The sequence below is a fragment of the Cheilinus undulatus genome, linkage group 18 (genome assembly GCF_018320785.1).
Source record: "Cheilinus undulatus linkage group 18, ASM1832078v1, whole genome shotgun sequence".
Lineage (NCBI taxonomy): Eukaryota > Metazoa > Chordata > Actinopteri > Labriformes > Labridae > Cheilinus > Cheilinus undulatus.
In genome coordinates this window covers 23,201,762-23,227,556 of record NC_054882.1, presented here as the reverse complement: position 1 = coordinate 23,227,556, position 25,795 = coordinate 23,201,762, and the positions used below count along the sequence as shown (strand labels likewise).

At 38.8% G+C, this 25,795-nt stretch overlaps 1 protein-coding gene across 4 annotated transcripts; it reads left to right on the top strand.

Moving 5' to 3' along the window:
- The first annotated feature begins 4 nt into the window (after positions 1-4).
- LOC121526266 (sorting nexin-14-like) lies at positions 5-25,331 on the top strand. Of its 4 annotated transcripts, XM_041812769.1 has the most exons (31): positions 5-308; positions 469-645; positions 771-891; positions 1,229-1,302; positions 1,595-1,673; positions 1,766-1,809; positions 1,898-1,985; positions 2,990-3,074; positions 3,173-3,329; positions 3,854-3,929; positions 4,051-4,095; positions 6,540-6,620; positions 6,793-6,907; positions 7,245-7,400; positions 7,486-7,610; positions 9,409-9,467; positions 10,198-10,224; positions 12,919-13,065; positions 13,703-13,835; positions 16,171-16,357; positions 18,827-18,910; positions 21,039-21,139; positions 21,522-21,633; positions 21,767-21,807; positions 21,997-22,116; positions 23,885-24,008; positions 24,259-24,423; positions 24,518-24,613; positions 24,722-24,813; positions 24,909-24,965; positions 25,134-25,331. In XM_041812769.1, the coding sequence occupies exons 2-31, from the start codon at positions 509-511 to the stop codon at positions 25,173-25,175; spliced, it is 2,970 nt and encodes a 989-aa protein (XP_041668703.1). In that variant the 5' UTR covers positions 5-308; positions 469-508; the 3' UTR covers positions 25,176-25,331. The 4 variants fall into 4 exon arrangements, with proteins under 4 accessions (XP_041668703.1, XP_041668704.1, XP_041668705.1 ...); XM_041812770.1 differs by lacking the exon at positions 10,198-10,224; XM_041812771.1 differs by lacking the exon at positions 12,919-13,065.
- Positions 25,332-25,795: the final 464 nt, after the last annotated feature.

Below are 25,795 nucleotides of genomic sequence, written 5' to 3'. Positions count from 1 at the left end.
TGACATCACGCGTCTCCAGCGCCGACGACCAGGCAGTAACCGTTGCCCCTTAATGGACCCGAAATGACAGCCGGGGAAGCAGCGCAGCCATTAGCTTAGCAGCGTCTGAATTTTAGGACAGCCTACACACAGACGATGCTGCGTAATTACCTCTAATCCTGCTGTGGTTTCCAGCTGTGCACGACACCTCGCCTCTCTTAACGTTGATCCGACAGACACGCATCCTGCATATGGATTTTTGCAAAATCATGACGATCGCCACTGAACTACAGGGAGAAATGGCCAATAGCATGCATCGTACATTTACAGTAAGTGTTCGGACGCGTTAATAACATCAGTGTAACCTGCGCTGAGCTTTCATGGTGCTAAATGAAACGATTTTGGTTTGACGCCGCTATGAGTGGCAACGACAACACGCCTCTGTTTGTCCTCAGACTGTCACTCCATGACGATACATTTATTTTACAGCAACATGCAATAGGATACATGTAAATAGAAAGCGGCGAAGATGGGATGCATCACAGCGTTTCTGCGAAAAGTAAGACACAGGATGAAGCTGGAGCGGTTCAGAGAGCTGGGACGACAGTATCCAGTGTTCTGCTTCCTGCTGCTGGTCCTGCTGCTGTCCACTTTGCTTTTAAACAGGTAAATAGGCTGCCTACATATTAATTATCACTCCAACAATACATCTTAACATACACACTCCTATTTTCCCCCTTTACATGCTTAGTCATTCACCGAACTGATAACATAATCCTTCTGTTTTACAGATATATTCATATTATAATGGTGTTTTGGTCCTTCCTGGCTGGAGTCATCACTTTCTACTGCTCTTTAGGACCAGAGTCTCTCCTGCCCAATATTTTAGTCTCCATCAAACCAAAGACAAAGGTCAGTCCGAAAGCAATGTTACAAGTGGAACCTGACAAAATCAATATTTTACACTATACTGCTCAGTTCCTTTATCATTGGTGTCTTTTATGCTTTTGGAATATAACCTATTGCTTGAGTTTGTAATGATCTCAGAATAACAAACTGATATGAGCACGCTAACTCACATTGTTATAAATAGATGGTGTTTCTAAGTTCAGCAAGTGAGTGCCAGACTTAAGAAACTATGCATAAAGTGTTGTCTGTTTGCAGTTTTTTGAAATCACACACTGGTGTTTTATTGAAATAATCGATGCACAAGCTGGTCTATCTTAACTATGTAAATTTCCTCTTACAGACTTACCAACAGGAGCTGTTTCCACTGGGCCACAGCTGTGCTGTCTGTGGGAAGATCAAATGCAAAAGGCACAGGTGAGATACCTGCAAGGAAATGGAAGTAATGCGTTGTATCGAGACACAATCAGGACAGATAACTGAAGTTATTTATATTATTTAGATTATGGCCATGTGGATTGATTTGAAAGATTTTTTAAAAAATTTAATTTGATTTTGTTTTTAGTCAACATCCATTCAGTTTGCTCAGTAATACACTTGTTTATCAAGGAATGGATTATGTTATGCTGCCAGCTAGTGGTCAGAAGAGTTTTCTTCTTTTTAATACAATATAATATGATTCCTTTTGTATTCTTTATTCAAATTTTAGGCCAACTTTATTACTGGAAAACTATCAACCATGGCTTGACTTAAAAGTTCCCTCTAAGGTGGATGCTTCCCTTTCAGAGGTAATTCATGCAGGGAATTATCATCTACTGTTTTTAATTATATTATTTTTAAATCTCACTGTACTGTTCTGTTTCTTATGCTTATTCTTAAGATTCTGGAGCTTGTTCTGGAAAATTTTGTTTATCCCTGGTATAGGTATGTCATGTTTTGTCTGTTAAAGTGAAAGTTAAACTGTATTATATCACTTCTGTTGTGACCAGTGTGTCTATATGCTGGTTTTCAGAGACATCACAGATGATGAGGCGTTTGTAGATGAGCTGAGAGTGACTTTGCGCTTCTTTGCCGCTGTGTTGGTTCGACGAACCCAAAAGGTACTAGCACAGGTGGTATAAGTGGGCAAAAGTAGGCAGTACCAGGGGTCTTGTGCACCAAAGAGCCTCAAGGCTTGAGCAAGAGTGCTCATTAAATGTGCAAGATATATGTAAAAATTGTGTCGCTAATTGTGATAAATATTCAGAATGTAAAAAAAGAGCCTAAATTGGATAAAAAGCACCAAACTAGTTTGATCTCTGGGGAGGATCTCCCTGATTTCAAACCCTGGAAAATCATCCTGTCCTCATAACAAGCTAATAAGACTAAAGCAGATCCAAATAGAAATCAGTAAGAATAGTGGATTACTGTGTGGTAAAATCGCATTGAATAAAACAGAATTTGTGGCAGGAGGACTAAAAATCCAACTGCAGTGTGTATGTTGTGTGTTTTTACAGGATACATCTTTTCAGAAAGGTTTGTTTGACTATTTACATGTCGAGACTTTCAGGAATGTTGCCCAAATATAAGCCAATTCTTGAAAATACATGCTTCAGAATAGTTTTCCTTAGGGGTGAACTACACTGGATTTTTGCTGATTTGCAGACGTTTACAAATTGATTTTAGCCAATATACAGTAGATACCAATATTTAAATGTAGTTCAGACCTCAAACTTCAGTCCATAAAACACCCTTTAAATTGTAAGGAATGCTGATGAGTTTAAAAGAGCACTACTACTGACAGAGCTCTGTTGGTCCAACCTAAATTTCCACTAACATATTTAAGACCAATATTTACTGTTCGTATAGGCAGATTTTTGTAGAAGAATTATCTTTTGTAAATATCTGCAGAAATTTTAATATCTGCCTATATCAATATCATGCCAATAGTATTGTCCATCTTTAGGTTTCTTCACTAATTAAATTTGCTTTTGACAAAAAAAGACAGAGGTCTCATAATCTGCCGGGTTCCTCCAAATTACAAAAACTGACTGCTCTGAGTAAATCTTTGGATGCTAATTAACTGGTTATTAGTTGTTTTTAATCCACTTTTTCTCTCTCTCAGGTGGATGTGGCATCACTAATCACACAAAAGCTTCTTAAGGTTTCCATGAAGCACATTGAAATAATTAGCAAAGCAAGACAGAAAGGTATGGGCTTATCTAAATAATCCATTGAGATGCTTCTTTGTGTTCACCTGAGAAAGAAAGTAATAACTCTGCTTTGTCTCTTTTTCCGCCCTCTGTAGTGAAGAACACAGAGTTTCTACAACAAGCTGCTCTGGATGAATACGGCCCAGATCTCCATGTGGCCCTTCGTAGTCGCAGAGACGAGCTGCTCTACCTCAGGAGGCTGACAGAGATGCTCTTCCCTTACATCCTACCACCTAAGGCTACAGACTGCAGGTAACCCAGCACTCAAATGTCACAGAACATCACAGCTAAAGTGTACGTTACTGTCTTCTTTTGATGAAGTCTGACTAAAAGCAACCTCTGTCGTTGAAAACTGAAGCCAAGTGAAGTCAAGGAACATTGGAAGCAACATGCACACTGCCATATTTTCACAGCAGAAATAAAAATGTTCAAAAAGGATTTTGGTCAGAATAATCTTTGTGGGCACACACTGTAGTGGGGGTGAATTACTTTGTTTCTTTTCCATTTTAGTTTTAAGAAGAACATGAGTCATGCATAATTAGGGGCATGGCTGATGTTATTCTAAGCCAGCCAGTTTTAGCTGTTTGTCAGGAGTCTTAAACCCGCCTCATCTCCACCTCTTAGTCAGTTTCCAGGTTGGTCTTAAGTACTTTGAGACAGCATTTTCAATATCCTGGATGGCTTCAAAAGCTGCGTTCAGTAAACAGTAACCAGTATTTCCTCTTTACACTTTTATTTTCTTATTTCCCACTGCCTTATCTTCTCACTCCTCTCAGATCTCTTACTCTCCTCATAAGAGAAGTCTTGGCTGGCTCTGTCTTCCTTCCTTCATTGGACTACTTGGCTGATCCTGTGAGTGTAGACACATTTTCAGCCAAATTTTCCAAAATCTAAAACTGTTTTCACTTTTCTAAAACTAACTCTGCTTTGGGATTTTTATGGTCTTACTGCCTTTTTTATTTTCTAATTGTAGGACACAGTGAATCATTTACTGTTGATATTCATCGACAACTCCCCTGTAAGTATACCGTCAACCCTCACTGTGAACTGACTGATAGGACAAAGTCATTTGAAACGTGTCTTGCATCGTAGCAGCTCTATTTAAAACACATATATTGAAGACAAGATACATACATTTGATACTTTTCAAACATCAAACATGTATTCAAAGCCCTTCAATAAACTCTAGCATTGAGCTCCACATTCAGTTCAAGAATTAAGTGCTTCCATCGTACCTTAATAAAACATTGAAGCCTGTTTCTCAAGCTTGATGGAAATAGTTTATATTGACTGTGAGAATAACAGCCTCTTTACATGGGGCATGCTGACTTAACCACTAAGCTTCCAGCACCCTCTGTAGCCAGCTTTAACATGTTTTTATTGTAATCTGACTCATCGTCTACAATCTCAAAAACTTTGGGCAAGACGAAAAATTGCTAACTCGACCCAAAAGATCTCAGTTGATGGAGGAAAAAGCTATTTCAGTATGTTTTTTCCACGTCAACGAATGGTTGATAATTACAGGGGATCCCCGTCTATGCCATGCCAAGGACCCCCCACATACACTATATGGACAAAAGTATTTGGTCGCCTCACCATTATACCAACAGGGACTGTAATGACGTTTTATTGAAATACATGTACTTTAAGGTAGAATTGGCCTACCTTTTGCAGCTATCAAAGCCTCCAGTCTTCTTGGAAAGATTTTCAAAAGATTTTGGTATGTGTCTGAGGGAATTTGTACCCCTTCATTCTTTAGAGCATTTATGTTGTCAGGCACTGATGTTGGACAATAAGGCCTGTCTCATGATCTCTATTTAAGTTCATCACAAAGGTGCTCGATGGTATTGAGGTCAGGGCTTTGTGTGGGCCAGTCAAGTTCTTCCACACCAAACTCATCAAACCATGTTTTCATAGTCCTTGCTTTGTACACTGGGCCACAATCATGTTGGAATTGAAAAGGGCCTCCCCCAAACTGTTGCCACAAAGTTGGAAGCATAGCATTGCCCTGAATGTCTTGGTGTGCAGATTGCCCCTCACTGGAGCTAAGAGGCCTAGCCCAAAACCCTGAAAAACATCCATAACATTATTATCCACCATCAAACAGACTCGCCCATCTGACTGCCAAACAGAGAAGCGTGATTCGTCACTTCAGAGAACATGTTTCCACTGCTCCACAGTCCTATGTCGGTGGACTTGGTTATGTGAGGCTTGCATGCAGCTGCTAGGCCATGGAAACCCATTCAATGAAGCTCTTGCCACACAGTTTTTGTGCTTACATTAATACCAGTTGAAGTTCATAACTCTTCAGTTATGGAATCAGCAGAGCGTTGGTGACATTTACGCACATTATGCCTAAGCAGTCGTTGACCTTGCTTTGTGATTTGACTGAGTTGCTGTTGTTCCTAAACACTTCCACTTTTTGATAATATCTCTTAAAATTGAATATCCAGCGGGGATTAAATTTAACTAGACGTCTTATAGACAAGGTGGCATCCATCACAGTACCAGTGGGCTGGTCTGAAATCTTTGAGCTCTTCAGACTGACCTATTCTGTATTGTTAATGTTTGCAAATTAATACTGCATGGCTAGATGTTTGATTTAGCACACTTGTGACAACAGGCCTGATTAAAACAGATAAATTCAATAATAAACAGGTGTTGCCAAATACTTTTGTCCATATAATGTAACTTTTGCCTGGGGCTGGGAGCCCTCCCAAACAAAATTTCTTAAATCCATGTACCTTACAATGGTTATAATAAAAAAGTGGACATCCAACTTCCTGATATATTACTTTATCTATGTTAATCATCAAAATCTAGTTGTTTAGCCATTTCAATAGGAGGAAGGTTGCTATTTTTTAGTGCTATAGGAACTTTCTGACATCTCAGTGTCATGTATTGGACATGTAGGACAATTAGGACATGTATTTCAAAAATACATGCAGTTATTAAGAACATTCCTCAAAGACATCTATTACCATTTGCTACCTCCAAGTTTTCATGACCCTCCCTAATGTCCTCTCCCAGACAGTCCAGACCTTACTTTGAAAAACACTGCATTAATACACCCCAGTATTTCTAAGATGCTGTCTATTTTGCAGTCCATGCATTTCAGCTTGTTTCTGCATAGTCTGTTTTATTAATGGACTGTTTAGATCAGTGGTTCTCAACTGGTCTGTCCTCAGGACCCACCACCTCCTTAAGAAGAAACCGCAGCCCAAATTTCCTCAAATTTTCAACCTCTCATATTTATTTAGTAAAAAATGTTGCAGTAGATGAAGCAAAACCAGGCAAAACAGTAAAGTAAAACACATGGATGGACATGGATGTCTGCTTAGGGTTTCCTTACATCATGGACATTTTGCCACACATTTACAACCCACTAAAACAGCCATGTGACCCACTTTTGGGTCCTTACCCACCATTTGAAGTTCTTCTTATCACTACCTATCCCTCTAGCCTGAAGAAGCCACAGAGCCCTCCTCAATGTTGGTACCTTTCCTGCAGAAGTACTCTGATACCCGCAACAAGAAGCCATCTGTGAGTATTACATTTCATATAATGCATCCAATAGTACATATAACCACAATATCTAGACTGCTGTGTTTTCTCCCAGTACTTCAGGTCTTATCAGAATTTACTAAAAGGTTTTGGAAAGTATCCGTATTTGAATGATGCTGCTTCTGTTGACAGTGTTTCTGTCTTTCATCAGGAGCTAAAGCTGGAGTTGAAGGAAATCAGAGAACAACAAGATCTTCTCTTCCGTTTCATGAACTTTCTGAAGCAAGAAGGAGCTGTTCATGTACTCCAGTTCTGCCTTGCAGTCGGTAAGCTTGTCCTGAACTTATAAGGATACCTCGGCTGCTTTTACCTCTAGCGTAACATTTCCGTCATCATCTGTCAACTGCCTGAAATCAAGGGTTTTTTAAAGCTCATAGCCCCGTTACTGAGATAAACATCACATTTTTTCAGTTTCAAGACTTAAAATGTAAATGCTCTTGAATTAAACATCCCGTTTACCTCTTTCCTATGACTGTGTTTCCTAAATGTACAGTAGAATCTCTCATCCACACCCATAGTATCATTTGGAAAATCAGCAGGCTGTACAAAATGTCACAATATATCACAGCGAGACTCACGTATCTAAATCTTTAAAATTTACAGAGGAGTTCAACGACAGGATTTTGTGCCCAGAGCTGTCTGACTCAGAGAAGATACTACTGCATGAGGAAGTAAAGAAAATCTATGAGACGTACTGTTTGGACGAGAGCATTGACAAGATCCGCTTCGACCCCTTCATAGTGGAAGAAATACGCAACAGTAAGTGACACTGATAGTTTTTCAAAGGTACATACACAATGACACAAATGTATGTGTACTATTTATATTTTCTGTTTAATTCCAGTTGCAGAGGGTCCATATGCAGAGGTGGTGAAACTGCAGACTATGAGGTGTTTGTTTGAAGCCTACGAGCACGTCCTGTCCCTCCTGGAGAACGTCTTCACACCCATGTTTTGTCACAGTGATGAGGTGATTGAAACAAAAATATAGATCACTGTACATTGCTGTCACCACGCTCAGCAATGTACAGTGTCTATAATAAGTATCGGACCCCTTGGATAAACCTTTATTGAGTTTATAAATCAGCATGGTCAATATAATTTGGCTTTTTTGACAAACAAAAAAACCTACAAAAAACTCTTTAATGTCAAAGTGAAAACAGATTTCTACAAAGTGATGACAATTTTTTTAAAAATCATGTAAAATAAGTACTGCATAAATATTCACCCCCTGGAATATTTATTCAGTACTTATTTCCCCCCAGCTCCTGCAAACTGGAGCTGGGGGGAGCTACGAAGTAGTAAACAGGAAACTCAAGGCTGCACAATGCAGTAGCAGCCTGAATGGGCTGGTCAGTATTTAGGAGATGCACCTTTGGCTGTAATCACAGTACTGAGTCTGGATGGATAGGTCTCAATCGGGTTTACACATCTGGACACTGCAATTTTAGTTTTTGCTTCTTTGCAAAACTGCTCAAGCTCTGTCAGGTTGCACAGGGATTGGGCTTGAACAGGCCTTTTCAAGTTCAGCCATTTATCTGAGCCTCTACATTTACAAGCCTTCCAGGGCTGGCTGCTGAGAAGCATCCCCACAACAAGATGCTGCCACCACTGTGCTTCAGTTTGATGTCCAGCAAACATTATATCTTGTCTGTTGGCCAGAAAGCACCATTGTGGTCTCCTTAGACCAAGAACAATCTTCCACTTGACCATGGAGTCCCACATGCCAATTTCTAGCTCAGATTTAATTTCTCGTTTTGTGTAATGGTAGCGAGGAATACTAATTGACCAATGACTAGACCTTCCAGACACAGGTGTCTCCATACTACAACTTGAGACACATTCACTGCACTCAGGTGATCCCTAATTTTAGCCCAATTCTAGCACCAGTTGGCTGGACCTCTATTGAATTAGGTCAGTCACTTTAAAGGAGGTGAATATTTTTGTAGTCACTTATTTTATGTTACATATTTTTGTTAAATTAACCTTGCTTTTTTGTCAAGAAAAGCCAAATTGTATTGACCATGATTGATTTATAAACTCAATAAAAAGGTGAAACATCCAAGGGGTGAATAGGGACTGTGATTCAGTCTGTTCCATCACACTGAAGTTGTCACTGGAGTTGTTAAACTATGGACTAAATGTTCAACACTCAACTCTTTGTGTCAGAAATAAAAAATTCATATCTACAAAATTGTGCACTTTTTATCCAGTGATTCTCTTGCACTGGCCTCTTCCGATCTCTCAGCCACCAACCACTATCGGCCATGTCATCAATACCAGGAGCAAAACTGGCCAATGAGCCGAGACTGGCGTAATGCCAAGCTGCCAAGCTGAATTTCACCCCTCAGAGGTTGTTTTATTGAATACATCTGGGCAGAGCAGAGCTCTGACATTATCCACAGCAGGCCACTGGCTCCTCTATGAATAGTGCTGCTGGAAAACAATGTTATTTTCCCCTCATTTCAGGGTCAAAAATAAAGAGTGCAGTCACGATTATCATGAAGGCGTTTCAATGTTTCTTTTTTGACATTTGTTTTTGAGCTTTGTAGGCCTTTATCTGCCATAAGACAGTAGGAAACTAGGACGAGAGAGCGGAGAATGAAACTAGGGTCCAAGTCAAACCTGGGCTGCCCACTTTGAGGACTATAGCCTCTGTATACAACCTGATAACTAGACCAAACAGGACCCTTTGATTCTACGATATATTTGCTGTTTTTGACCTGGAATCTATTCTCTTTCATTTTCCTTTTCGTGTCCTTCTCCAGTATTTCCGACAGCTTCTGAGAGGGGCCGAGTCCCCTGCAAGGAACTCCAAGATGAGCAGGTAGGACTCATTTTCCCAGTTTATGAATTGTTTTTTTTTTTTTTTTGTATTTAAGTTTGACTTTTATGTTTACAACTCTGTTTTTAATTTATTATCATTAACTGGAAGATTTAGGTGGTAAGTTATTAATAATCACAGAAAGCAATTTTATTTTTGATGCATTCATTTCTATCTGGACTCACATGCAGCCAACTTATTTTTTTCTGAATTTCCACTATGATTTGTGTTTACCACTCTTTTATGCCAGTGGCTACTGCCATAGATGCCTTTGGATGGACATGCATCCATGCATTTTACTGTACACCCTTTAAATCCTTTTTCCAAGATCTGGATTTATTTATAAAGTTATCTTGAGATACCAACATTGGCTTTCTAAAAGTAATGAGTTAATTTCTTGAATCTCAAGCATACACTCAAAATGACTTCTTATGTGAACATGGAGTCAAACAAAACATATGCGTGCATGCATGTCCAAGTCTTCTGTACAACTGCAACATAAAAACAGAATATGATGTGCCAGCTGAATCAAATATAGTATTTATTCTGAGTTTAAATATTTAACAGTCTAAAAATAAGCCGCATGTTTATGAAAAATAGTGAGTATTTTGATCAGCACTGTTCGATATTAGAGAAATCAGGTAACATGAGTCCAGCCGTGTGTCGATCTCTGGGTGAGGAGTGTACGCAGCCACAGGGCCTTGCCACTAACTCCTTGTGCATATTGTTCCAGAAATAGCCTGAGTTTGGATGACATCCGGTGAGTATAAGGCATCACTGTGTGCTGACTGAAAAAAATACAATAAAATTCAGTGACTGGCTGAGCAGTGCTGCTGCTGCACGCAAGATACAAACTACACTTCATTCTCGCCTGACTGGGCTACAGCGGAACATGTGCTGCCCTCTTACAAACTCTCTGTGGTCTCTGCCACCTGCAGTCAGGGCTTCAGTTCAATGAGCACAACATGATAAGATGATAATGATGTTTAATTTTTTTTGCTAATATAATTTCACTGCTAAATAGGTGTTTGATTTGGTGCCTGTGTTGTGAATGTGAATGAGAAGAGGTTGTAAAAAGGGACCTTAATCAGCTTATGGTGTTAATCACAGTGCATGAGTCATCATTATTAATGTTTAAATGAGGCTAATTGAGAGACATGCTGCTAAATGCGTGCTGTATAAACTATGGATTTGTTTGCTCTTATTAAAGATCCTATGAGGAGCTTTTGTCCTGTACACCTGAAAGTAGCGATATCTGACAAATCAACTCACCCGTATTTCTTTTAACAAAAAGAGTAAAAGTTGATGTGCCCTGTTGATGTGATTCAGCTCCAGCTCAGAGCGTCACTTTCAAATATGTGTTAGGTTAGAAGAGTTTGATTATAAACGGGACACCTTGTATGAAACGATGAATGTTAAATCAAATCTGCTCCTGTCATTTCAGGAAAAGTCCTGCAAAATGATCTCTTGAAAAGAGGGGAACCCTGTCCCATCCAACCCATACCCATGGCAATGTTTACAGGCATTAAAAGACATCACTATATAATAGAATTAGTCAGCGTAGTCGCTGATGTTTTTGTTTGCCTCTATAGCTCCAATAGAGGCATCAGTATTACTTTCAGTCTGTTTCATAGCAAGTTAAAAAATTCTCACAAGAGCTTATAGAAAAAAATATTGAAATATTCAGTATTTTAGATTGCCTGTAAGATAAAAGAGTTGAGAGTGGATTTCTGGAAGAATCCCACTGTCGTCTCTCTTTTGTAAATCAATGTGCCTGTGGATAAAGTGAGGTACTACAAATCCCTGATGTGGTTCTGGGCCTGGTCAAAATGTCCCACAAAATCATAGGCACTTCTCTGAATGAACTGAATGATTAATTCAAACTCAGAACTCTATAAAAGGCCCGGTCAGTCCTGGATGACCCAAACCATTCACTTTTTGTGGGGTTCTTGCTGGTCTGGTCTGTCTACAAATACAAAGCCTATAGAATGTTTTCACCCCCTTGGATATTTTACACTTTTATTGATTTTTTTTACAAAAAATCCTTAATGTCAAAGTTAAACAGATTTCTACAAAGTAATGTCAAACAAATACAAGTATGTAATATAAGTAAATAATTGGCAGTGAATGCATCTCAAGTGATTGTAGTGTAAAGACGCCTGTGTCTAAAAGGCCCAGTCACTGGTCAATCAGTATTCCTGGTTACCATTTCACCATAAAGACAAAGGATCACAGAGAAAAGGTTAAAGGTTAAATCCATCATTAAGAAATGGAAGGAATATGACACTGCTAGAATTTAAGTTGCTGTATGGAGTTTAATGTCGGTAAAAAGACTGAAATCAATATGGATGCATTTATTTAGCCTATAGTAGCAAACCAGAACAAGAGTGACAAGATTCACTGTTTATATACTGTAATTTGTGAAGCCTGCAACTGATGCCATATTTTTCTCTGCACATTTTGTTTATTTTGTCACAACAAATACTCAAATTAATGTGTAAATGCACAGTTGGAATGAGTACAAGAAAATTGTACTTGAGTGAAAAAGCTTTTTATTTTGATTTTAATTTATGTAAGTAGAAGGACAGTCACTAGTCTATGAATAAATCCAGATAAAAGTACAGAAAAAATCATTTAAAGGTCACTCAGAGCACTGAGTACCAATGGTTACTTTTGATATCTGAAGGGGTTGAAAAAAAAATATGACTTTCCTTCATCTGCAGCACAAAATCATCAGGAGAATATTAGTCTCCAGCCAGGTTGGTTAATTAAAGGAGCACCTTTGTAAAAAAGTGCAATGCAACAGTAAACTTTGGATGTAATTTTGAATCACTAGATATAAAGTTTGGACCTTCTCTTTTTGCTGTCCTTTTTTTCAGCTCAGTGAAGACGCCGCATAAAATAAAACAAAGTACAAAACTTCTCCCAAAATATTCTGAAGTAAAAGAAAAATTACTGATTTATTGGACTTTCAAAATAAAGCAGGACGAGATTTTTGTCAGAGAACACTACCTACACATGTACAGGACAAGATCAACAAAGAGATAAAATATTTTGACCACAGGGGGCGCCAAAATTAACACAAAGCAAATGCCTCACAGGAGCTTTAAATTTGTGGGGAATCCTGGAAGAATGATGGTTTTGTTTGTGTTATTAAGAAAGAGTTTGATTTTAAAGGCAGTTTTCAAAGCAGCACAACTTAAAGGAGTAAGCAGATAAAAGCTCTCACTGGCGCTCCATTCATGAAAAAAAAAAAAAAGTTCAGTAACCCCTCACTCCCTCCACTCTGCCCGTTTGTTCCTCCATCTCTGTCTTGCCTCCACCGTGCCATGTCTGTGACTGTGTGTCCACTCTGACTTTGTAACCGCCACACTGCCTGCCCCCGGTACGATCCTCGGCCCTCTCTCCCTCCTCCTCTTGCCCACTGTGGGACGTGACCCTGTTCTGCTTATAGTTCCTGGGACTGGAGCCCCGAGTCCCCGTCCTCACTGTTCACCGCCTCTGGCAGCTCTTCACCCGCATCTTTTAACTCCCTCCATGCCCAGTCCACGTTCACCACCTTACCATACGGCTCGCTATCCCACCGCCACTCATCACCCAAGTAAGTCAGGGTCCATCTGTGTGTCAGGTCGCTTAGCGTGATGTCATGCTGTCCATTTTCCACCCTACACCACCTCCCGGTCCTTACCCCTCTAGATGTTTGCATGGTGGGACTAATGCATGAGATTCTGTGTTTTATCTGTCACATGTGTCCTCCAGTACCTTTGGTTTGTTTAGGCTAATGATTTGCCTCTTGTTTTTGACATTGCAGTGTCTTTACAGTTGATGTACTATTAAAAGTCTTCATGGTGATTTTTTTTCACCTATCTAATAGATACTCCCACAGAGCACGTGTGATGTTGTGTATCTTTTCTGGTTGGCATTAAAACTAGACATCTCTTCATGAAACCACTGCTGTGTGCTTTTGTCTGCTTCTGGCCCTGCTTCAGCTCTTAAACAACAACCCAGGCATTTCATTGTGAGATGGCTGTGAAGTGACGTTTTGGCTTTGGGTTTGGCCACCTTCGCGCCCCCCCCCTCCTTGTACAGTCATGAGAGCAATGCAATACTTGCTTCCCTGTTTTCTCCTCTACAGTTTCTTTCCCTGTCACATCTTTCAGGCTGCATGCGCCTTTGCCGAAGCCATGCACACCTCCTCCTTCATGCATTGTCTAATAAGCTCCCTGTACGGCCTGCAGGAACACCTCAAAGAGGGGCGAGTCCTTTGGGATCAGCCGCATTGGCAGCAAGATCAAAGGAGTGTTCAAGAGCACAACCATGGAGGGGGCCATGCTGCCATCCTACGGGCTGGTGGAGGGAGAAGATGATACGGTAAGGCTGATTTAAAATATTCAAAAACACAAATTCATGACCCCTAGCTTTTTTATGCTTAAAGAATGAAAATTTCCTCGAGAGTCTGCTTGAAATGCAGAAGAAATTATCCTCTGTGGGTCCTTTATCTGATTCATGCTCACTGCTAGCTTTGGAATAGCAAAGAATATAATACAAATATAACAATTTTATTGTTTTGTCCAACACAAGTAAGCATTTTAGAAAGAAAAAAATTAGCCAAGCATGTCTTTTATAGGCCTGCTACAGATTTGGCTGTGCCCCTGAAAGACCCAGTCAGTGGGCCCTCCCCAGTTGTGGCGCTAGCGTCCTGACTAACAATTGCTTCATTTTGAAGCTGAATTGTGTGCCAAACTATAAGTTCTGTTGTGGTAATTATTTATTTGTGACACTTGAACCACTTTTCTTGCCCATTTCAATCATTTTGTGCCACATTCATTAGTTTTGGCCAATTCTGCCTCCCTTTACCAATTTTTGCCACCTTTATCAAATTTTTTACCACTTTTCTTGACCATTCTTACCATTATTATGCATCAATTTTTCACGTTTGGCCAATTTTGCCTCTTTACCCGTTTTTGCGACTTTACACCCATTTTTTTTAAAGATTTATAGATAAATAGATGCTTTCAATCCTGTGGGGAATTTTGCCCACTTTAACATATTTTTGTCACCTGTAACCAAGTTTTGCCTACTGATTCTTTTGTCTATTTCTGCCACTTTGAAGCCATCTTTGCTACTTTTAATCATTTTCCACCACTTTTTACTCCCATTTTTCCGCTTTTAACTGATTTATGCTACTTTTAAAATCTAATTTGCTACGTTCCCATCCATTTCTGCCACTTGCAAGCCACTTTTAAACCATCTTTACCACTTTCCAATGATTGTTGCCTCTTTTGACACATTATTGCATCTATTGACCCCATCTTTTCACTTTTTACCCCTATTTTTTGCCAATTTTTATCACATTTCACAGCTTACTATAAACAGTGTTGCCATTGTTAACCCATTTTTGCTTGTTATCCAATTTTTGCCACTTTGAAAATTATTTGCTACTTTTGAAATCCTATTTCACCACCTTTCTGCCCATTTTTTAACCCATTTAATTTTTTTCAAGAAAAGGGGTCACACATATTAGAGTGCTATAGCACAAATGAATAAAAAAAAATTTGTTGCTTTAACAAGAGTGGTTTTAATTCAGGTAAAAACAAATATGGTTGTCAGAGCTTAACTTTACAATGGACCATGATTTGTCTGGGTTCCAGAAAGCTCTCCCCTTTATCTCCCTTTATGGGCGGCCTTGTCTCTTTGTACTAGAGCTGCATGACGGTGCAGGGGTAAGCGCTGTTGCCTCAAAGCATGAAGGTTCGAATCCCGGTCAGACAGGGCCTTTCTGTGTGGAGTTTGCATATTCTCTTTGTGCTGGGGTGGGTACTCCAGCTTCCTCCCCTTTGTCCAAAAACATGCAGGAAACTCTAAATTGGCCTTAGGTGTGAGTGTGAGTGAGCCTGGTTGCTTGTATGTCAACCCTGTGATTGACTTTTCATGGGTGCACCCCGCCTCTTGCCCAGTGACAGCTTGGTGTTGAAAATTCATGGATGGATCTCTGTGCTATCACTGTTGTGACCACTTGGGGGTGTTGGAGAGTAATGAAAGGAAAGTTGAGTTGTTCAGCATTCCTGCCAAATTGTTTCCCAGTTTGATAGCGCATAGACTGCTGTTGAACCACTTGACCTTTGAAATCTCCCATACTTGCCTGTATTGTGTTTAAACTTTTCCCTAGTTTGATGAATATTTTCTGCACACTTTTTGAGCATAAAACACACAAAATATGGCAGAACCACAAAAAATGTGGAAAGGAGGGCTTCCTGGAATCTAAAAAGAGTGTGTTTGAGGGACTCTTTGGCAAGAGATTTATTCAGTCAGGATAAAAAAAAAGATTAAACTCATCAAACAATTAAAATGTTTGCTGACCTGAAGTTAAACATTATTACCGTTAACTGCCTATTGTTGGTTTCTGTTCTCTTTGCATTAATGATGTGGTCCTAAAATCCTGTTCTGGGCTTGGCATGTTGTTATGCTTAGTACAATAGTATAAATCAAAAAATCAATCCATCATTTACGATATGTTTTTAAAGCTACAAAGTGAAAACAAAAACAAGTGGAAAGATGAAAGATCCTGACTTGTACATCAGCTTAAAACAAACAAAACTTGAACTCAAGACAGCCCTCAGGTCAGCAGTTTGAATGAACAAATATGTCCTGAGGACGCTTGCACGACTTGACCTTAAACTCTTGAACTCCCCTCCTTTCATTTCAGGTAGAGGAAGCCATGATGGTGCTAGAGGATGACTCCCCCATGGAGGCGGCCTCCACCCCGAGCACTCCCCGAAACCTCTCAGCCTGGAACATCACCATCCCGTACATTGATTTTTATGACGATGATGTGAAGAGGGAGAGGATTCCTGTGTTCTGCATTGATGTAGAGCGTAATGACCGGAAAGCAGGTGAGACTCTGCAGGTGTTTACTTGCTGTCCTCTGTAAGGGGTCATTCTGGAAACTGCTGAGTAATGTTCTGGATGGAGATACCTACATTTTCTATAATACAGTTAGTGCACAGAGAAGGAATTTTAACAATATGACAATATTAAAGTCCCCTTTAAAAAGGCTTTAAATCTTTAGTATTTCTCTGCAAGAAGATAACTTAATCAGAAGTAAAGGGCTGTTAATGTGACATGTGGTGGAGTTTAGACTCAGAATACAACCCGGACTGAAGCAGTTTTAACAGATTTATTTTGACAAGGCGATTGTGCAGGAGGGAGGAGGAAAGGCAAGGGTCCGTGCTCGTGAGGGGCTCCAGGAGAGAAGGTTAGTCAAAAATGCACAAGAAAATCTCTGAAAGTTACTCTGTTACTTGTGTGTGGAGAGCAAAGAGGAGCCCTTGTACCAATGGCGGCAGGCAGACAATACTCCGGTGCTGAGGCGGGGGAAAACAGGTGTCTTAAAGGGGAGCTTGATTGAAGGCAATGTCAGGTGTGATCAGTTAGCCTCAGCGCCAGGAAGGAGGAGGTGAGCCTCAGAGGGAGCAGAGTGAAGTTAGTGAACATAACAAACAGGAAACGGAAACCACCAAAATAAAACCAGAGAAGACGAAAACCACCACAGTTAAAAAAGCAAAGCGAGCCAAACACCAGCTGACCTCTGTGCAGCAGTGGTGTGGTCTTTGTGGGGGTCATAGGCACTCTCATTTTTGAGGATACCACATGTATAATAAAATATTCACCCCCTTGGAAGTTTTACCCTTTTGTGGATTTTAGAAGTCAATCATGGTCAATATAATTTGGCTTTTTTTTTTGGCAAAAAAAAAAAAAAAAACACAATAAACCTCGTTAATGCCAAAATGAATCTCTATTAGTTTTACTCTTTACCCTTATAAGCTTTGCAGGGCCGACTACAAAGAAGCATGCCCTCAGCAGGATGCTGCCACCACTAGTGTTGGGTAGCATTACTTTTTAAACTAACTAACTAAAATACTACGTTACATACTGAGAAAAGTAACTTTTTACGTTACTGTGTTACCTTCTTCTAAAACTAATGTGTTAGAGTACTTTTGCGTTACTAAATATTAAAACCCTTTAACCACTTGTTCCACTCGGGGGTTGTAAAAATGACAGATAACGACCGCACATCTGCATTTGAATGTGCAGACTCTAATGCCAGTGTACAGTGTAATTTACAGCCCATAATCTGTATCTTTGCTACCTGATAGCACTACTAACAGACAGAAAAACCTTTACAGCTTTTTAACATGCTCACAATCTGACAACAAGCTGAGCAGAGGCAGACAGAATCACTGTGCGTAATAACAGCGCGTAATTGTAACAGCTGCACAGCTGATTCAATGAAAGCAAACTGAGCTTTTAAACTTACGTTTCACCAGGATGCTGTACTTGTCCCTTTTATCCAAAAATCCATCATAATGTAGATAATGTCCTCTCTGTCATCTCGCTGGCTCATCAAGCTAACAATGTGCATGTAATGACACAGAATGTTTACCTTCTGCTGGCACGGTGCTATGTGCCAACGTGACTACAGGAAGAAAGAAGGACAAACAGAGCAGATGCTTCAAGGAGCTTCCTTTTTTCTTTCTCTCTTTTTGAAACCACGGGAGAGAGAGGAAATTTGGGATTTTTCTTTCAGTAATGGATTACTTTCATGAAAATGTGACTAATAACGGGATTACTTGAATTGTAAAACTAATGTGTTACATTACTATTTACAAAAAAAAAGTAATCTGAGTAATCTAATGTATTATTTTGTAACCAATTGGCTGGACCTCTGTTGAATTTGGTCAGTCACTTTAAAGAAGGTGAATATTTAAGCAGTCACTTGTTTCATAGACACACATAGTCAAAAAGGCCCAAATATATTGCCCATAATTGATTTATAAAATCACAAAAGGGTAAAACATTCAAGAAGGGGAATACTTTTTGTAGGCACTGTAGATTAGAAGTGAAATAATGAGTGAAAAAACACCTGTGTGTTTCAGCTGAGTGCCTGTTGCCATCTCTTTATTTTCTGTTTTACCTATCGTCTCTGACATGAGTGCCTTTGACTGCCCCACCACTGCACAGAGGTAAACTGGTGGTTCGTGGCATGCTTTTTTCTTCTCTGTAAACCAATCACAGCATTGTGTCTAACTCAACAATCATTCAACACACTGAGAGCATGCCAGATTGCATACTTTTGCATTAAATCCTGCCTATTGCAACTCTAATAAGCTTATGCGATCTGGTTCAAAAGGACTGTATACATGTGAGTGGATCAGTAGATTTATTGGTAGCAGTCTGGCATGTTAACAAATCAACAACTAGTCTGCAAATTTGCATGCTCAGTCCTTTATCTTAATGCTAAGTTTACGTACTGTAGATCTAACTATATGATTGACCTTTATGCTTCCTACTTTTGTCTGCAGTGGGACATGAGACTGAGCACTGGTCTGTGTACAGAAGATACCTGGAGTTTTACGTCCTTGAATCAAAGCTCACCGAGTTTCATGGTAAGGCCTCTTCTTTTGTGTGCTCTACATATCATAGAAGGGAATTATCAACAAAAAAGTTCAGAACATTTTGCAGGATTCACATAATATTAGTTCCAAATAAACCTAAACTTCAAGAATCCTGTAGGTTTATTATTCCTGCTGTATTAGTTTGTAATTTTGTCAACCACGATATTGTCCTATCTAAGGAAAAGTAGGTTTATAGAGCACAGTGCAACGTACAGCAATTCAAAGTGCTTTACAGAGTTACAGTGGAAGGAAGGATTAAGATCAATTAAGTTTAAGTTTAAGATTATTTATTTAGCACACATTAACAAAAATGGTGCAAGGAGGGAACGAAGCCCAATGAGCTTGTACAAGAGTTCCACCCCTTTAAAGACATGACATCGAACAAAAGTTAGATTTTAGAATATAAAACACTGAAATATGAGATCAAAAGAAATTACAAAAGATAACATTATGCCCCAAATCTGTGAAAATATCCTTAGGATTTGGTTAATGACAAAACCTCAGTATTTTAAGAGCCGCCTCACTCTGCTTAGCTCTGACTTTGGAAGCAGTGCGTAAGCATGTCCCAGAGGACCTGAGGGGTCTGGATTCCTCATGAGGGGGTGAAAGATTTAATCTGTGCCAAGACCATTTAATTTTTAATTCACAAGGAGTAGAATTTTAAAATCGGTTCTTTGGCTCACAGGAAGCCAGCATAGAGATGTGAGGACTGGTGTAATGCGTTTAACTTTAATTATGTGGGTGAGGACTCTGGCTGCAGCATTATGGATTAGCTGCAGCTGTCTGATGGATTTTTTAAAATTAGACATGTAAAAACACTGTTAACAAAAATGTAGCGTGCTAAAATAACTGGTTTGCCTGTCTTTTTTTTTTTTTTTTCTTTTAGAATTCTTTTAATTCTTGTTGTATCTTTAAGATGGTAATGGACTGATTTAATAGCTATCTTTATGTGGTTGTTAACATTTAGGTCAGAGTCTATAATTCTACCAAGATTTCTGGCTTGGGAACCCTGCATGCTAAGACATGTTGACTTGAATTGGATGAACATGAGTGTCTGTTAAGCAAGTGCTTCTCAGTGAATTAAAATACCTTGAAAAATAATCAAGTCTCTGGTAAATTAATAAAAAAAAAGAAACTTCCATATATTCTAGGTACAGCTTACAGTTTACAAAAAAACAACAATGTCTCAAAATATTACAATATTATGCAAAAGTCAGATTTGCAAAGGTTTCCTGAGCCTTTATTCTCTCACTCTGGTTCAGTACACACAGCTGCAATCATGGGGAAGACTGCTGGCATGAAAGTTGACAGACGACAATCATTGACACCCTCCATAAGGAGGGTAAGCCACAGAAGGTCACTACTGATAGAGCAGGCTGTTCTTAGAAGCTGTATCAAAATATATTTATGAAAAGTTGACTGGAAGGGAAAAGTGTGGTAAGAAAAGGTTCAGAAGCAATAGGGATGAGCTCAGCCTTCAGAGGATTGTCAAACAAAGCAGATTCAAGAAAACACATTTTTATAAATAGGTTTCCTTTTAACCGTTCCCCTTTAGGGTCAAAGAAAAGTATTTCACATTTTTGTTCACTTAACTGTAGAAAATTCTATTACGTTCAGCCATTGGTATGTTCATCAAAATTAGCTAGGGGACTAAAGTCATGTGATGACACTGAGATACAGTGGTTTGCCATCTACATAGGCATGGTAATATGGTAAGAGATGTTGTGATGTAGAATCTAAATAGGCTGTAGTATGCAAATTTAAAACAAAAGAAGGGGACAAAGAATGGATCCTTGGGGAACGCCACTTATCATCTCTTTGCTCAGATTCATAATTACCTGAGAACACAAGCTAGCCCATGTCTTGTTTTTGAACCAATTTAGTACAATTTCATTTGATACTTCAAAAAGTGAAGTCTCAGTACTGTGGTGTGTTAGAAACCCAGACTGGAAAGTTTCCTTGGAGAGGTTAGTTTGATATAAACCTGCTGTTGTTTATTACTGAGGCATCCAGGTTGGACTTCTTTAAAGGTGGTTTACTAACAGCAGTTTAAGTTAAAGAAAGCCTTTATTAAACATGTTTTTACGATGTTCCTCAATCAAATCTTATATTTTTGCAGGCTCTTTTCCAGATGCACAACTACCTTCGAAGAGGATCATTGGTCCTAAGAATTATGAGTTTCTCACGTCAAAACGGGAGGAGTTCCAAGAATACCTTCAGGTAGATGTCTGTGAGTTACTGAGAGTAACAGACAGCCAGCATGGTAAAAAAGCACCAAAACAATTTTTTTTTTTTTCAAACCTTGGAGTATATGTATGTGTAGTTTTTCTACCAGTTAAAAACTATTGGACAAAAACAAATTTCAAGGCTTGAATTGACTTTAAAATCTATTATGTTTTGTGTAATTTGCAGTTAACATAGATTTTTAATGAGTATAAAACAACTTGCATTTTGTAAAACTATAGTATGTGTCTTTACATTAATAAGTAAATTACCTGTGATTGAATGTGTCATCACACCACTCCACTTAATATTCATGTGTCCATCTTATAAATGACTTATTTCCCTCTGAATGGCACATTTATTCATGTTTTCTTTGCAGAAACTTCTGCAGCACCCAGAGCTGAGCAACAGTCAGCTGCTTGCCGATTTCCTGTCTCCTCACAGTATGGAGTCTCAGTTCCTGGACAAGATGCTACCTGACGTGAACCTGGGTACAGTATGAGTGTGTCAAAGATCTTGTTTAAACAGCAAGTAGGCAAACACATTGTGATGTTTGGTCAGCCTGGCCCCGGGGTCTAAGGGCAAAGACATTCATCACTGAGATAATATATTTATGATTCACAGGGAAAATCATCAAGTCAGTCCCCAGCAAGCTGATTAAAGAGGTAAGAAAGACATTTTTGGTTGTGGGTGTGTTTGTGTGACAGGTCTCTAACTTTGTCTTTAAACAATAAAAAATGTTTCCCATCACATTACTTTAAATTTACTCATTTAATTTGAAAAAATACACTTGAAGTTAAATACTACTGTTGTTGTTACCATTGACAAATTCTTTCCTGTGTGTTTTCCTTTAGAAAGGGCAGCATCTGGAGCCTTTCATTCAGTCCTTCTTCAACTCCTGTGAGTCTCCAAAACCTAAACCCAGCCGCCCTGAGCTCACTATCCTCAGCCCCACCTCAGAAAATGATAAAAAGGTTTGAAATTACGTTTTTTCTCTCTGTGTGCAGGAAAATAATCCTTTCATTATAGTATGAGTCCTCCCTGATGCTTAACTTTAGTTTAATGACTGTTTAGGCTGAAGGGTTGCAGTCACAGCTTTTGCATTAAGTACTGATGATACAAACAGGCTTTACAGTTCCCTTTTAGACATTTGTTCTGCAATCATAGTTGCTACTACCGTTATGAAAAGGTAGTGATTGCTTGATGCCTAGTGCTACAAAGGACCTTAAGACATTTTCAGTTTAGATGTGCATCAAATGTAAAGTATACATCTACAATTACTTTCAGTGATTAAGATGTGCACAATGATTGTAAATAAGGGGCAAGAGTGAATAAAATTACATCCGAATATTTTGATTGTCCATAAAAGTCCCTGGGAGGACACCTGGCCCCAACAGCATGGTCCAAGCCATGGTGTAATGGTAGCTATGAATACTGTTTAACCAGTGACTGGACCTTCCAGACACAGGTATCAGGTGATCCCCATTTCACTAATGTGAGACAACATTTATTTTACTTTATATGTTTTTGTTTAATTTATAATAATTTGTAGAAATCCATTTTCACTTGGACATTGAAGAGGGTTTTTTTTGGTCAAAAATCCATATTATATTGATTATGACTGTTTTATAAACTCAATAAAAGAGTAAAACATTAATAATTAGTGTTTGTGGGAGAAGAAAGGACATAGCACCAAAAGCTGGCAAACATTTTGGATGGTAGAAGATGCACCTTGACCTGGAGACATGCTAAAATATTGAGATGTGGTGAGTCTGAGTGATGATGCACTGAACATACACTTTGGGGTATTTACATTTCATGTTTGGGTATATCCTGTAGTTCTTTGGCTTTGTTACCTGACAAGCAAGCAAGCAACTTTAATTATATAGCACATTTTACAACAGGAAAGCTCAATGTGCTTTATACTGAGGGTTTAAAAGCATCAACAGTTCCACAACCATAAGAAACCCTTAGAAGGCTTGTGAATAATCACATCAGACAAGACAGAAATTGAACAGTTGGAAGCATAAAAGGAAAGAAAATAAGCACATGGATCACATAAACATACAGAGAAGTTATTCGTATGCTTTAGAGAATAGATATGTTTTTAGGTTAGTTTTAAATAAAGACACAGCCAAGAGATACTTCAGGTTTTTTTAATATCTATTTAACTAAATGGGGAATGACCTCTTTGTCTTTTTGCCTGAGGCCTCAAAATTATCAAAACCACCCCTGGTTGCAACGTTAGGTTTCTGTGATTTTAAGTGTATTTCATTGGGTCAGCCATCCCTAGATAAGGCAGAGTTTGACTTGGCTTTGAGGAACTTGAGATTTTTCAACATCACAGCCAGTGAATATTTGGTTTTCTTACAACTTGAGCCAAAGTGTATTTAAATGAGTCTTATTAACATTTTTCCCCTCAAAAGAGTAAGAGCGACTGTGTGGTTCAGCATATTTTACCATCAATGTAGACAAAATCTTTTTATGAACTGACATGCAGTGACATTAGCATCCCCTTTTTTTTTTTTGACAAATAAAGTTTTTAGGAATTGGCTTGATCTCTTGCCAGAGGTTGAACTGGCCTTAAACTGGTCAAAGAGATTTAGCCTATTTAAGGTTAAAAAAGATATGACCATCTATGACAGGTATTATGGTTTGGATTAAAGAAGAGCTTTTGACTTGATAAATCAAGGTAAATGTGCATCTCTTTTAATGTTGGGGGTAAATCTCTCTGTCTCTTAGCTCTTTAATGATCTCTTCAAAAACAATGCCAACCGCTCAGAGCTGACTGAGAAGAGGCACAACCAAAACTACTTCATGGAAATGATCACTGTTGAAGGAGTTTATGACTACTTAATGTATGTAGGTGAGTGAGCTTAACACAACTTTCTTCATCACATCTTATTTATCAGAGAGATGAAAGTTTGAAAGCATGTGTATGTGTCCTTGACCTTGATGTTTCAACTGAAAATGCTTTTAAAGTTATAAGCTGTTTTACAGAAGAAAGAGGACAAAGTAATTACTGAAGCGCTTTTCTTCTTCTTCTTCTTCTTCTTCTTCTTCTTCTTCTTCTTCTTCTTCTTCTTCTTCTTCTTCTTCTTCTTCTCTGTCGCCAGGTCGAGTCGTCTTCCACATCCCCGACTGGCTGCACCACCTGCTGATGACCGGCAGGATCCTGTTCAAGAACACGCTGGAAGCTTACACGGATTATTACCTTCAGTACAAACTGAACCAGGTGGTCCAGGAGCATCGACTCGTCTCACTTATCACACTACTCAGAGGTATAATAAAAACGAATTCAAATGAATGTAATATTAAAGAGAATGGCTTTAATTGACTGTTAAAAGATGATGTACATAATCATTGCTCCTACAGACTCGGTTTTCTGTGAGAGCAGCCAGCCTCGCTCGGCTCAGGACAAACAGAAGCGATCCAAGAAGACATTTGAGGAGATGATGAGCTACATTCCAGGTATTCATTCAAATCATTCAACACCCTCTTGCTGTTGATATTTACATTTAGAATAACAGCTGTGAACATGATAATTAGCAGTCAGTTTGATGGTTGATTTGTCTTTAGACTTCCTGGGGAAATGTATTGGAGAAGAGGCCAAATATGAAGGAGTACGTCTGCTCTTTGACGGACTACAGCAGCCTGTTCTTAACAAACAGGTACGTATACACATCTAATATTATTCAGTATTGGTTGTTGTTAAAATGACTTTCATTAATGGCCTTGATACTTAGAATCTCTTTTCCTTCCTTAGCTGACATACGTACTCTTGGACATCACCATTCAGGAGCTTTTCCCTGAACTTAACAAGGTAAACAGAAAAACACATTTATTGTTACACTCCTTTGTAAAGAATTAAGATGACCTAGAAATATGAAGTCCCAGTATACAGTGTAATCGAACCATTGCAGTAAAATAAACACTGCATTTCCTGTTGAGAGTGCAAGAGTGATTAAGAGTGTTTGTTTTCTTTCCACAGCAGGTACAGAAAGAAAGCTCTGTGATGGCTCCTTGGATGTAACCCTCTAATTGTGACAAGCTGACAGGACTGGAGGTATTCATTCATTCAGAGACTTTTGTGAAACTAACACAAGCTCTCCGCAGCATGGAGAGGAAATACAGGGCTTTTCCTGCTCTGTGTATAGCTTACTTTGTAAATAAAGGATATAATATGTGCTTTATCAGTGTCCCTTGTGTTTTTTTCAACCATAGAGCATTCAGATGTGGCTCTGTCTGATAGCTAATTATCCTCAAAGTACCAACTCTCTTTGTTCTTTGTTATACAGATCAGCTCATACTGTTTTATTTTAAACTGGTTGCAAAGAAGCTTTTTAACAGCCAAACAGAAATATCAGTTTTTTATAAACCTCCAACATTTTATTGACCATAATGCATCCATCTACCTTTATTCATGACTCCCCTCTCTTCATGAGCAAAGAACCAGTAATCCTGCAGCACCTCCCAGTGGACAGACAACAACACTATATGACACTATACAGTATATAAAGAAGCATTTCAAACTATTACTACAATAGAAAATACACACTGTGTTATGCATTTATATGTAACTTAGGTTATTATGGCTACTATATTCTAAATAGAATCGCCACTACGCCAAAAAATAAGAATAAAAGCCATTCA